General features: G+C 41.7%; 1 protein-coding gene and 1 long non-coding RNA gene across 5 annotated transcripts in view; one reads left to right on the top strand and one right to left on the bottom strand.

The window, feature by feature from the left end:
* Positions 1–14,661, top strand: part of PARN (poly(A)-specific ribonuclease) — an 80,368-nt gene that overhangs the window by 23,738 nt on the left and 41,969 nt on the right. For all 3 annotated transcript variants that reach the window (XM_072120688.1, XM_072120687.1, XM_072120689.1), the window contains exons 16-20: positions 1,115–1,190; positions 2,655–2,765; positions 2,847–2,916; positions 6,488–6,543; positions 10,451–10,537. In XM_072120688.1, the coding sequence (XP_071976789.1) occupies positions 1,115–1,190; positions 2,655–2,765; positions 2,847–2,916; positions 6,488–6,543; positions 10,451–10,537 (400 nt within the window). The remainder of the gene's footprint in view (positions 1–1,114; positions 1,191–2,654; positions 2,766–2,846; positions 2,917–6,487; positions 6,544–10,450; positions 10,538–14,661) is intronic.
* Positions 6,505–8,694, bottom strand: LOC140075151 (uncharacterized). Of its 2 annotated transcripts, none has more exons than XR_011849356.1 (2): positions 8,468–8,694; positions 6,505–6,885 (listed from the first exon to the last, which is right to left on the bottom strand). It is a non-coding gene; the product is annotated as an uncharacterized lncRNA (long non-coding RNA). The 2 variants fall into 2 exon arrangements; XR_011849355.1 differs by having other exon boundaries at positions 8,568–8,685.

Below are 14,661 nucleotides of genomic sequence, written 5' to 3'. Positions count from 1 at the left end.
TACAGGTCTGATAGAAGTTGCCAAAGTTTTTAAGTCTTTAGACTTGTTATTGAAGGGCATTTATCTTTTTGTGGATGCGATAACCCTTTAAAAGGAAATTTCCATTCGTTTTAATCCCCTCATACTTTTTCTCTAGAGCAGTGCTGGCGAACCTATGGCACTGGTGCCAGAGGTGGCACTCAGAGCCATTTCTGTGGGCACTCAGTTTATCACCCCAGGACAGAGTTCACCAGAAAGGACCAAATCCACCAAATCTTTCTGCAGTTCCAGGCAACTTAAGAGATGCTGCTCTCAGCACTAATTTTAAGCAACACTTCATTGGCTGTTTTGAACTGCGGGAACCGTGAGAAGGTGTGGACAGGGCTGCAAAATCTTTGAGGTTCCCCTGCTGGACCCTTCATTATTTCTCTACAGAGAGACCCTGGAGAGAAGCTACAATGAGGCTGAATTTTCCCTCTTTCTTTCAATTGTATTGGTGTCCTCACGGTGACGATACGATTAAAAGATGTGGAAGAACAAGAAGCGATACGTTACTGCTTAAAATGCCATGTTGGCACTTCACAGTTAATAAGTGGATTTTGGTGGTAACTTGGTGTTAAGGAGATTGCACTGGTTTCGGACGCCATATTGACTACAGGGTCCCTGAGACCTGAGCACAATTAATTTAATTTTTTTCCCAGAATGTGCTGATGACCAATAGCTTTGCAGTATACTATTCACGCCTCTTTGATGACTCTTCTGTCTGTGATATTATGCATTTGAGATATTAAACGAGAGAGAAGATCTTTACATACACTACTTTACATAAGTTTTATGTTAAAGTTCCTGGTACCAGGACAACCATGAAAGGGTTAATTAGGACTCGCCTTACAAAAGTCAGGAGGGCTGTTGGGGCCCTGCATAAAAATCCCTATCACTTGGGCACACTGTCTCTAAAAGGTTTGCCATCACTGCTCTAGAGTAATTTAATTTTCTGTATAAACCATCTTTTTTCACTTTGTGACCTGTTATGAGTATTCTTACCACATGGTGGCAGTATTGTCAGATGAGAATTGTTGCTGCGCCCCTGTATACATCTGGCATTAATTGTTGTGTCTCCATTATACGCTCCTAGGCAATTATTTCACACACTGTCCTTGCCGAACTGGAAAAGAGATTACAAATGCCTCCTTTCAATCCTCCTAAAGTTGGTAAGAATTCAAGAACCAGTTGGCTTCTGTCAACTATCTATTAAAATCTCTAACTGGCTTCTGTAAAATACACAACATTCTCCATTACTGCGCTCAGAAGGGCTTTAGAAAACCATTGCCAAGTTAGTTATAGGAAATTGCTAACTTTTTTTTTAAATTTTTAAAAGCAAAGGTTGTTCTGAAACATTATTTTACTTTTATATGTTGCTGCTTAAAGATGTTTGTTCACCATTGATCTAGTAAAGTGGATGTAATGAATCGGAATGATGGCCTATCATGTAGTCACCCATAAATAGATACACTGCACCCTGTCAATCACTGCTCTGAAGGGATTTACTGCTCATGAATACACCAGGATCATAACTATGAGTCCACTGTATTCAATGAGCACTCCTTTTTCGCTAAACGGCAAAATTTTCTGTCTTTTGTCTACTTTTCGATGCAGTGTTGTGCTAGTTTTGACTTTGGCAAAGTGACCTCACTAACTTCATTTTAACATCTTGGGAGGAGGACTACTGCTAAGATCATTTGTGCTTTCAGCAAAACAATAAGTACGAAATTCGGTATTTTATGGCACATGATTGTCCTTCTGCAAGCTGGCTGTGTGATCTGTACACCCTAAAAATGTAAATGCTACCCCATTTCTTTTTACTCTACCAAAGGCCACATGCACTTGAACCTTTCTTTTTTTTTTTTTTATGTCCCAAATATTTCTATGGGCCCACACAAAGGGCTTATTCGACACTCCCATGTTAAGCTGACTGCCTGCGCTGTAAAATCGAGAACAGGCTGTGTTTTACGGCTCATGCAGTCTCATAGTACTCGGCGGTAATTTAAGAACAGCGTCCAACTCGCGGTTGACGCCTTTTTAACGGTTTTGTCATTTGGCGACCACCTTGTGAGCTCACAACAGCACAGTGATCTCATTTGCCAGCCTCCTGTTTTTTGGCAGACCCACAAAAACTGGGTTACAATGGACAACATGTGGGACTTGTTTTTGCACAAATCGGACCTCAGAAATGGTTGAACAAACTCTCACATTCTGCATTAATGGACGTCATATCTGTTGTTTGTAGCCAGTAGAACGAATTTCTATGTGCAGGTAGCCCGAGACGGAAGAAGGTTAGAAGGTAGAGGCAGTATTGCCAAGAGATGAATGCTGTTTGGTATAAATGTAGACTTGTGTCACCAGCAGCAGGACAGTCGGCCATGTACAGGGGTTGCACAGACTCTCCGGCAGCAAAATACTATTGTAGTGCAATGGTTATTTTAGAAAAACGATTTAGATTTTTAGATTTTAAACTTGTATTTCATGTTCAGTACTTGTGGAAATGAAAATGTGTTTATGACCATTGTGGAAAACTTTGAGATTTGCGGGGTTGCAGATTTCTTCTGTGATTGATGGCGGTGGCCATGCTCTAATCTACCTGATCAAATCCTTTTCCTAATTTGTCTCTCCGTCAGAGAGTGCTGAAGGTTTTCCGAGTTACGATACTGCTGTAGGACAACTTCATGAAGCTGGATATGACGCCTACATCACAGGACTGTGCTTCATCACGATGGCAGACTATCTGGGTAATCCGCTGATGTTTTGTTGGCCAGGCTGCTGCGCTTATAGATGGTGCTAGAACCTAAATCTGTGTTTTCTGCCAATAGGTTCATTTCTGAGTCCACCGCAAACTCATGTTTCAGTTCAGTCTGATGTCATCTCCCCATTCTTTAACAAGTAAGTCATTTACCACAGTCTCGCGATGAATGCAAAGAATATTTAAATTCTATTTCTGTCAAATGTTGTTAGTAAGTAGGAGGTTGGGGGGAAAATGTCTATTGTATCTAGTGTATCATCTACAATTGCTGGATTTGTCAAGTTCTTGGCTTTTCTATGTTAATTTACAATATTCAAAACCTTTTTTTATCCCATGAGTTAACAACACTAGTGTTAAATGTTAAAGAAATCTACCATCAAAATCCAGCATGATAAACCAGGGACACTTGCCAATAGTCCCAGGCACCGTGACTTTGATAATCTTATTTGTCATCCATGGCCTCCTTCCATCTAAAATCCGCATTTAAAATTGTGCTTATTTGTCCTTCTGTGATCTGACTTCACAGACTGTTACACTGTCTTCCCCTATTCCTGTTCCCTCAGCACTTGTGCAGGAACACTTCCTGCTGTATTCTTGGAGCTGATGGCACAGGATAGGGTGAGACAGTAACAGTCTATAAAAACCAGGGCAAAGGGGAGGAAGAATTAGCCACTCAGGCTCATTAGCATAATTGTAAAAGTTTGTTTTAGAAGGAAGGAGGCCATGGATAACTAATATAAGAATATTACCAACGCTACTGTCTGCCGAATCTAGGGGAAGTAAGTGTCACAGGTTTATCATAATTGATTTTGATGGTAGATTTCCTTTTAAATGTTAATTCTTCCCGATGTACAGCTGCAAGTTCCTCAGTTTTGTTTCATGTGCTGAATCATGTGTCTGCAATAAGATTCCGAAAAAATCTCCTTTACCACATGGTCTGACAGGAAGGCAGTTTGTCACATCCTGCTCATTTTTCCCTTTCTGAACAGCAGCTTTACATTGGAAAGTGCAGCACCTGCACAGTGTTGTGTTCATGGAATTTAAGGATTTGTAGTTCAATAGGATTTGCGTGCTATCAGTTTTGGATGACCCATTAATGCACTTTTCACAGCAAAAAAACTGTTAAAAAAATGCCTTGCACCACATTTATCAAAGCTGTTAGATTTGGGGTTGCCTCTGTAAAATGGGCGTGTCTATGCTATAAAAGACCTAAAACTAGGTGTAAAGTAGGAACTGACAGTCTTGTTAGAGACCGGCAGAACATGACACACAGGAGCACTTTTACTAAGAACAGGATAAACTGCACTAAATGCAGTTTGCCTGTGTATAATGCAGGGGGCACCAGAATAATTTTTTTTTTGATGCCCCTTTAACTCGGGACGTGCAACACACATCTGTCAGACTGTGCATGGTAAATCTGACGCATGGTCTGACTGAGCACCGGAACGCCACCTAATTTGTGCCACGTAAGGGTCGCATGTAACACAATTGTGGCACTTGCACTTCTCAAGTACCTGTGCTAGCAGTTTGCACCTAAAAGAATGTGCAAGGGCCTTTAGTAAATGTGCCCCATTGTTAAATCCCCCCCCCCCCCATTGTTTCAATGCACATGAAATTGCAAGTTATGGAGCCAGCTGTAGAAAACTTATGGCAGGTCCTATTCCTGCCTTTGATTTTGGTTTGGGCCTTTCATTGGACATCTACGGGAATGTGAAAAATACTGACAGAACACTGACACAGGTGCCAAACACAGGTATTTGAGGATCAGTTTCAAGGTAACCTTCAAGGACAAGCTAATGACACTTAGGGTGATGCCAGACATGGCGTTTTGAATCCGTTTTTAAGCAGTTAAGCAGTCCGTCCAAAAACGCATGCATTTTTGAGCAGTTTTAATTGAGATAATTGGTAAAACCTGTCAAAAACGCATGCGTTTTTGAAAGGACTGCTTAAAAACGAACCAAAAACGGGTTCAAAACGCCATGTGTGGCATCGCCTTTACTAGCCCTCCAGGTGAGGGTGCAGCCGGAGACAAGGCTCTGCCCCATCGCATATGCGCTTCCATGTAAATGCATGAGGTTGGAAACCAGCACCCGCTGTCTTGTATATGCAATACATGCGCTTTGTGTGGCTGCACCCTCATCCAACTACAGAGGCAAGTTATAATAGCAAGTCTTGCTCCTGGTCTGTGTGTTTTAAGCCACATTTGGTTTGGGCAAGCAATTACTGATACCAAACAGAGATGTGAACAGGGCCTTACAGAACATGCAGAACTGGAGATTTCAACTCTACCAAAAATGGCAAAACAGTCTAATTATGCAATCTGAATGATGGGCCCAGTAGAAAACCTGAGAGATATCAAGTTTTATAATGGCTCCATAGTGGGGGACAAAAATGACAATTTTAAAGCAAAGGTTTTCTTTCCATAAGTTAATGAGCTGGGATATTTCAGTACAGGTTTCTAAAGGTGATGTCCACACTTACATGGGTTAATTTATTGCGTTCATTTAAAGATTATAAAAAAAGAAAAGACTCAATTTCTCAATAAACAGACCTTGTTTCCTGTGGAGTCTTGCACAGATTTAGCGGCTGATCTGACCAGGAGGTGCCTGGGGTATATGATTTTCAGCTGTCGGAAGTCCCTTAGCTGCAGGTTTGTTTGCTGTTCTTAGGGTGGAGGGGGAGGCATGCACAGGCTGAGAGGTGCATTCGTACTGTGATAAATCTTCCCCCCTGCTGTGTAGCCGAGTGCTGAAATGATTATGGAGGCCACTATTTGAGTTATGCATGAAATAAATGTTTTTGAGTTCATGGCGTGTCTTTGGCTCAGCAAAGTTGGTTTAACTGCTTCCTCGTAAATTAGTGCAGCCAACCCGAGCGTCCGTCCAGAAGTGCCGCGCCAGCGTCACACAAAGGGTTAGTGTGAGACTTGTTGCTTTTGGATCCCCTCGGTGTTTATTAGATAACTGCCCAACCCATAAAGACAGCGGGACTTTGATTCTGGCCCCTTGGAATAACACCGGGCAGGAAGAGATAACAAACTCACACATTTGTAAAGATTTTTTTTGCCTAAATACCAAAGTATTGATTTATTTTAAGTAGGAAACTGTGCAAATGTTGTTCTGCTAAGACTCTTTTATTTATCTTGAAAACCACAGTTGTAAATGTTCTCCTGGATTACAACATGGTTCCGGCGACCATCTACCTTTCGAATAATATGTTTATCTGACTGCGCTGATAAGCAAGCGTGATAAACCCAGGGACACTTGTTCACACGGTAGATCCAGGCATCTTTGTTATCCATGTTCATTCCTTGTAAATTGAACTTGTAAAATTATGCTGATGAGCCAGAAGGGTTCTGTGGATTGTTACCAGAGCCCCTCTGTGGTGCATATTCAAATGACCGGCACTCGAGAGAAAATCCAACAGGGAATCTTGTCAAATATCCCTTTTATTCATATTAAAAAACGCATAATCCAACACGAGGAGGAAGCAGGGTTAACGCGTTTCGGCGCTGGGCGGCTTAGCCATAACCTGGTTATAAGGAAGACTCCCAGCAGCGAAACGCGTTAACTCTGCTGTCTCCGCGTGACTTGCTGCCTTTGATTAACCTTTAGGCTTGTTCCAATTGTAACAAGATTCTACAATAGAATCTCCATACATTGTTCTGCTCCTGGAGACCTTTCATTTTCTTACTGTCAATCACTTTTTCAGGCTGTTTTTGATGAGAATTACGGACATCCCATACCTCAATCTGGACGGTCCAGACTGTAAGTAATATTTTGTGAAGAGATCTTTGTCTAATATGTACACAATAATTATGATTTCTGCTTTATTATTCAGTAACAGCTGCCAGTTGTAATATTTGGCAAAATGACATCTAAACCTACATAAGCAGATGGGGAGGATCAGTGACTAAATATTTGAGCAATCTTGCATTTTCCTATTAGGTTGCATAGAAGCATCTGCTCAGGTCTAGATTTTGGGGTAGGTGGGGCTGCCGTGGGTCTGGCGCTCACTTTAATACAACTTTCTTGTGAGATGAGATGGGAAACGGTTACAAGTAGCAGCTAGTGAGGGAACCGCGCCTTTACGTTCTTTCTGAAAAATGTCTGCAGGAGACAACAAGTAGAGTAAAAGATAATGATTTCTAAAGAGCGTTGTAAGAAAACCTCTAGGCTCATTGTATCTAGTGTACATTAGTCTGATTGTGCCTGAAACTTTAGTTATAAGATTAAGATACTACACAGTTTTTACTAGAATTATGGGTATTTTTGTTTTCATTTTTATACTTTTGGGTACTTTCTGGGTATTTTAACTTTCTAATGAAATTTTATTAACTTGATCAATTAGATCAGCGGAGTCCACCTGTGATTTTACACTATCCTATCCTATCCATAAAACTTTTGCAAGGATTCTAAGGCGTTTCTGTCATGTCTCTGGCCCTGATCTAAATCATGTAAACCTACATGTCACAGAGGTCCGCTTCTTTCTCTGTTATATTATGCTCGTATTTAAGCCAGGGTCGGCTCCAGGTTGCAGTAGGCCCCTTGGTGACAGAGCCTCAGTGGGCCCTTGTTGAACTCACAGGGAGGCATTAAAAATTCAGAAACTAAAACAGTCTCCTGTTCCTTAAAATATTCTCTAGTTTATCATCCCAAACAGCCCCCCCTGGTTATTTTATATTCAGCCTCTCTCACCATCATGGATTACATATGTACAGCCTTATGTGGGCCCCCAGCAGCCCTGGGCCCCTCCACTTGCCCAGTTATGCCCAGTGCTGGCGCTGGCCCCGATTGAAGCACAAACCACCAGTCCAGATTGGCTTAACATAGTTTCACGAGCTTCCGCTTTTACTACCTCTTTGTTTTTCTAATACGTTAAGGTCTGAGGCCCCATCTATGCGTATGAAAGCCTAAGGCAACTTGTATGTAAACATGGCCAAAATCTGAATCCATCTGGTCCTTATGGTCCTCTCCCTGTTTGCTACTCTCAAAAGTGTTTTACTGTTAAAGGGTGACTTTAGTAAGCAGCTCCTAGTGCCGAAAATTTAGGTGACAGGTCCTCTTTAACTTTTATAGCTAAATGAAGTACTACTCCTTTAGAGGGCGTTAACATAGCTACCCCAGGTTCTTAACGCTGGACACGCCCCTAGCCCTCTCTCCACCCTCCTTTCCCTGATCTTTATGCCCTCCGCTATGCCACTGGCTGCTGCATATTTTATGGCAGCAGTGAGTATCAACTGTAGTACTGAGATTTTGGCACACATCAGAACAGGGTAGAAGTGCTTCTGTGGGTGTGTGTAAAGACAGAGATCCTGGTGCCTGGAGGGTCTTTGGTAAGACCCGCAAAACACTTGAGGTTCAGTTAAAATAACAAAAGGAACGGAGCAAATCTCTGCATAAATATATAGCTGTAATCTCGCTGCTGGATGCTACCAAGCAGCATTAATGGTTGGTTAATAGAGCTCCAACATAGTGGTAGATTTCCTTTAAGGGAGAAAGGCTGGGCAAAAGGAGGAGGATATTGGAACATATTTCTTCAATAATGTATATTATACAGTTTACTATCATCTACACTATTCGGTTATTCTGTTAATTGTTGTGTATATATTAAGGGAACATTGTTCACCAATTAAGTGTAACCTGTGTGTGTGTGTGTGTGTGTGTGTGTGTGTGTCAGGTGGTGATTCACCTTGTAGTTCTGCTGATCTACTATAGTGGGCTGCAGCCGCTGTACGTGTTGGCACAATCAGTCATTTTCTGATGGTTGGCTAATCCTGTTCATCACTAACCGATATAATAATTTCATCAGTCTCCACCAAGGTCATACGTTCCATGTCGGGCCCTTACTTATTTCCATAATGTTCTTTTTTGGCATTGTTACTACCTAGGTATTACATCATGCATTCCATTCCATCATCCCTCATTATGCACAATAATCATGGCTATAATTTTAGAAGTTTTGAGTAATTCCTCCGACATAAATGTAACAACTGAAGCCAAAAATACAATGTCTTCATTTTAAACTTGTGTGATGGAAAATCAGGCTTGAATAATGGTCCTGACGCTGGTGTAAGTTGTATATTAATTCCTAATGACTTTTTACAATGGGAGCCGTTCTGTGGACGACGTTTTAGTAATGTGGATGTCCGGACTGGATTGTACAAACTGCACTGTTCAAATAGTCCAGAGAAAAGGATCACATTGTACTCCCATTTAATAAAACAAATTCAGCAGCATTGTAAAATACTTTATTTAAAACCTGGCTAAAATTTTCATCTACAGCTTTCCAAGTATGGGTTTGGGGTCATATATTGAAGCATTTTCGTAAGGTCAATATTTAAACTTGTTGGCATATAAAATTTTTCTACTAAAAGGTGTTTGCCAATGAAAGCAAGAAAAAATTTGCTAAAAACTAGTCTATAAACAAAACCTGTACTCACCTTTCCGACGCCCCGAGCAGGTCCTCTTCTTTCTTCTGATGTCCTGGTTCCGCCCCTACGCGGTGCGGTTGCACGCATGATGTTGGCAGCTTACTGACATGGCTTGTGCACCACCATCGGCTGGGGTATGGCCTTGCTTGCTGCATACTGCGGGTATGGGCTTGCTGGCTGTTTATTGGGGGCATGGGCAGGCTGGCTATATACAGGCAGTCCCCGGGTGACATACAAGATAAGGTCTGTAGGTTTGTTCTTAAGTTGAATTTGTATGTAAGTCTGAACTGTATATTTTATCATTGTAATCCCAAACAGAACTTTTTTGGGTCTCTGTGACAATTGGATTTTAAAAATGATGGGTTGTCATAAGAACCAGGATTAACACTAAAGTTTCATTAGACACCTGTGATAACTGTTACAGCTGTTTATTGTAGCCTAGGACTAAAGTACAGTAAATTACCAACATACAGAGGTCTGTTTGTAACTAGGGGTCGTATGTAAGTCGAGTGTTCTTAAGTAGGGGACCGCCTGTACTGGCTAGAGGCTGTGACTAATGGATTTACCACCCTAGGCTTATAGTGTAGTCAATAGGTTTCCCATTATTTTGTGTGAAATTTGGGTAGCTTGGCTTATACTCGGGTTGGTTTATACAAGCATTTACAGTAAGCTAATTTTGCCTTTCCCTTTAAATTCTCCTGTTTTCGATTCTACTGGTGTGCATGATCCAATGTGCAGGCTTGCAAATTGGATGGGATAGAGCCAGTGGATACTGAAGCACTTCAGATTGTCTGTCTGAATGTTTTTATAAAGTCCTTTTCTGGGGATCTGTAAAAGCAGGATTTAAGTAATTAAAATAGTAAATCGTGTCCTTTTTAAATGCAATAACATTTTGGGGATAAAGGAACCATTTCCCTACACTATACTGAACCCAACCAGATTGGGTTTTCCTTATCCCATCCTGGAAAAGTTGTTTGCATATTTTCTGAAACCTCATTACAAGATGTATTGTCTGACAAAGTCTTGTTGTGGTCAGTTGTCCAAATCCATCCCTCAGTAGATAATGCCGGTATTTACTAATCCATTGACACCCCCTCCTCCCCTGACATGGCACTTCAGATTCCTGCAAATCTGTCACTTTCATTTTTGGTGGCCATGCTTTTTAGTATTTCTCCTAGATCCTTTAAATGAGGTATGTGGTTTATTTAGAATTTTTTTTTTTTCTTCTTCTCTTCTTCCAGTGCTCCCTACGCGAGACAATGTTCTCCATGTGACATTTCCGAAAGAGTGGAAAGCCAGTGACCTTTATCAGCTGTTCAGTGCCTTTGGTAAGACCTGTCTCTGTATACATCAAAGCTCCATAGATGTATTATTTTTACTATATGTCTTGTGTGAGATCACGACTATCGGTGCAATGAATTCTGTATTGCTGTATGCTGACTTTTACATGATGATGATTTATTGCGATAGGATGATACTACGATCACAATGATTAAGTTTTGTGCAGATATGACAAATTCAAACAATAAAAATGTTCCATTCAAAAAAAATATATATATTAAGCAGCCCCCAGCTGGAGTCCATATTATAAAATACGATTTCATTGCTTATTTCATCTCTTCATCTGGAATATAAGATTCCTTTAAGAAAGCTGGCTGACGCATGAACCTTTGCAACCTAATCTTTACATCTTTTTACATATTTTCTTCTGATTACTTTAGCTCTCTGACAGTCTCAATTTACTGTTATATTCCACAGCGATGTAAAGAAAGTTTTCCGGGCTTGCACTGAGGATCTACATAAGTTTCATTTTTTATGTTTATAAGGCTTTAGGCTCTACTTTGTAACTTTTTTTAATTGATTTGGTTTTGGGGTTGGTCATTGCCATGGAATAGGGTGTCATTGAAGATGACCTTTGTCTGTCTTATGTCTGTAGACTTGGCACTCTACAATAGCTTTATGTATTACACCATAGCTTGTCTGGACAATGCTAGGGAAATGTGTAGGCGTAAAGTTCGTTTTAGGGGAGTCCATTTTCATATTCTTTAGAGATTTTGACTTGGTGTTTTTCTTGCTTATAACACTAGTTTCCCATACAGAGAGTGTTCCTTATTCACATTTGAGAATTCAGAGACCCCTCTTGTGATTACTGAAGGCCCTTGGTTAAACCCCAAGCAACCAGACACATCCTCCATTCTGTGGAGAGTAAACTTTGACTGGAATATTGTCAAAAGATCTTTCTTGGGGTCTTTTCAGCGGACCGTAAGACGCTTAACTTTACTTGTATGTCTGAAAAAAGACTCGTACACCAAATATCAAAATTCCCACCACCAAATCTTGTGCAATACAGTAAAATAATGTATACATATTAAAGGAAACCTACCACTTAAGTGGTAGGTTTATACACATATACATGGCACCAGCTCAGGGTGAGCTGGTGCCAGAGCATATTTTTGTTAGGGGAACAAAGCCCCTATCGCAGATTTATAAGTTATATTAACTTATAACTCGGCGCACCACGCACACGCCCGTGCGTGCGCCGCATTCTGAAGTGCGGGGAAACGGGCCGTGCTAAGTTGCAGAGGCGCGCGTTTGCCGGAGAGCTCGGTGACGTTACCAGCTCTCCTGCACTTCAGAATCCGGCACGTGCATAGTGCGCCGAGTTATAAGTTAATATAACTTATAAATCTGCGATAGGGGCTTTGTTCCCCTAACAAAAATATGCTCTGGCACCAGCTCACCCTGAGCTGGTGACATGTATATGTTTATAAACCTACCACTTTTAAGTGGTAGGTTTCCTTTAAAGCAGTTATGATCGGAGAATCCAATGTGACACTAGCTGACAACCTCAGTATGTCTATGAGGATATGTGCTAGATGGTCACAATGCTGTAGCCTCAAAGCGATCACACATTATCATTCAAGTGCATAGCAATTCTAACTTCAGATACATACGGTAAGTCGATTACAACACATACAATTTATAAAATAATTGGTACAACCTTGGCCATCCCTTAATAGCTGTTCTGCCCTGACCATAGCAGTCCACAGCTAACCCTGGTTCTAGTTACCCCTACCCTATGTTACCTGTTCACACAGTCCCCACGAGTTTTCTTTGCATGTGACGGCTCCCCTAATTAATCTAAATTATTCAGCCTAGCTACTCATTGCCCCCAAGTTGCCTAATGGAAGTGTGTTCAAGCAGACACTTGGGTCAGAAAGTAAGAGTTATCCTTACGGAGACTTTGCCAATTATGGCCGCCTTGTATGCATGTGGAGACTTGTAGTCTTTAATACTCCAATGGGAGATTCTGAGAAATATGCAAATATATTTTCCAGCATGTAATAAGGAAAACAATGCCCTTTTTTTGCTACCTTAAAAGGCCTTAAAGGGAACCTACCACCACAAATCTACCTATAAAGGTAGAAGGGTGGAAAGTGCATGTATTGGGTAGCCCTTTTTGGAGCTAATCCTCATGTCCCCGCTATCTTTTTTTAAATCTTGATTGCCCTAATATGTAAATTCTTTTTAGAGGCTACTGGTATGTGGAGTAGCCGGGCATGAGGCTACACGTCATGGCTGCTCCACACCCCAGTAGCCTCTTTGTTCCACCTACCCTGACATCTTCGGCTCGCAGCTCCTCGTGGCTGCGCACCCTCGTCTGAGAAGCAGGCGTTTTGAAGATGCACAGAATACAGGCCCGCGGCTGCGCGGCCACTGCTCCATAGCCACTGTTCATGCGCTGAACTCCGTCTACTCGGACGAGGGTGCGCAGCTATGAGGAGCTGCGCGCCAAAGATGTCAGGGTAGGAGGAACAAAGAGGCTACTGGGACGTGGAGTAGCCGCGACGTGTAGCCTTATGTCCAGCTACTCCACGCCCCAGTAGCCTCTTTATTGCCCTAATATATACATTTTCTAAAAATTTAAAAAAAAAAAGGTTGGTGGGGACGTAAGGATTAGCTCTAAAAAGGTCTATCTTCACATCCAATACATGCACCTACCACCTGTTCTACCTTTTTATAGGTAGATTTGTGGTAGTAGGTTCCCTTTAACACTGCGGTCCTCAACTTGTGGGGTCACCTAAAGCCATTGGAAAATACATATTTTCAATGGCTTTATCTGCTGTGCTGTGTGTGTGCCTCATGCATGCAATGGGACACATTTACTAAGCTCTGTGCACCAGTTTTCTTTCAGCCTTTGCACGTTCTTTCTAGTGCAAACTGCACAGATATTAAAGAAGTGTCTGCACACAAATTAGGGGGCGTTCGGGTGCTCAGTCGGTCTGTGTGCTAGATATAACTTGCAATCTGAATTGTGTCGCATTCCCCAATTTTAATGGTGCACCAAAAAAAGTGGTGCCCTCTGTCGGGGCAGTGCAGGGAGCGCCAGATGCATCAAGAACGTGACCCAGAAATCCTACTGCGCATGCGCCAGTTATCTAAACTACTTATGGGGAGATGTATCAGAGTGTCTGAGGTAAAACTGTTCTAGTTGCTCATGGAAGCCAATTAAAGGTCATCTTAAATTTTATGTACGGCTGTGGGAGAATGAGAGCTGAGCTCTGGTTGTCTTGAGCCACTAGAACAGTTCTGCTCTCAGACACTTCTGATAAATTTTCCCCCTCGTCTCCAACGCACCACCTCCTCAGAAGTCATTAGTTGCAAAGGACCTTGGTCGTTCCATAAGTCGTAGAACTTGCAGGGTTCTTTAAAATTTTTTTTTTTTTTAATATCATGGACGTAGGCTCTTATTCTCCACAGAACACATTCTTGTTGTCTGAAACTGCTCTTACTTGTAAGGGTTGTCCATTATGGAGGACTCCTTTAACTAAATTGTAGTGAAGAAGCCCAGATGTGCAACAAAAAGCTCAGCGCGCTTGCACTGTGTAGCAAAACTGGCAAAATTTATGGATAAAAGCGCCAGACTGCCGCGTTTACGCCTTAGTGTAATCGCAAATGAGCTAATCGGAGGTTCACGTATTATGACTTGGCCACCTGGACTGCAGTAGACAGATCTGTAATCCATCTCCTTCCTCCAGGACTGGGGGGGAGACTGCTGTAAAGGATAAAAGGACTTAGTCTACTTCACCCAAAGACTCTGATGAAAGGCCAGACAATCCGAGCAGGTTCTTATGTAATGCTATAGTCTCCCGGTACTTCCAATAAGAAAGGAAAGTTGCAGACTTTAATTTGTTCAATTTTCTGCTTTCTCATGTGACTTCCAAGTATGCAACAGCTGAGACTACAGTTTTTTGGCAGAGTGTTATCATTTTATGCAATGCCAGGCCCCGTGATGCTCTTTTACCTGTCATAGGCCTGCATCACCCCCTAATAAGCTGTGTGATATGGGCCGTAGGGTTCATGGTGATTAAGAAATCATTCTACAGTGGAGCCAGACAGACGTAATGTTTGCTTTAGCTAAGCGCGCTTTTTGTCATTCGTTCTGCTGATG

Source organism: Engystomops pustulosus, chromosome 8 (genome assembly GCF_040894005.1).
Source record: "Engystomops pustulosus chromosome 8, aEngPut4.maternal, whole genome shotgun sequence".
Taxonomy (NCBI): domain Eukaryota; kingdom Metazoa; phylum Chordata; class Amphibia; order Anura; family Leptodactylidae; genus Engystomops; species Engystomops pustulosus.
Note: the sequence above shows the minus strand (reverse complement) of the source record. Positions and strands in the feature narration are given on the sequence as shown.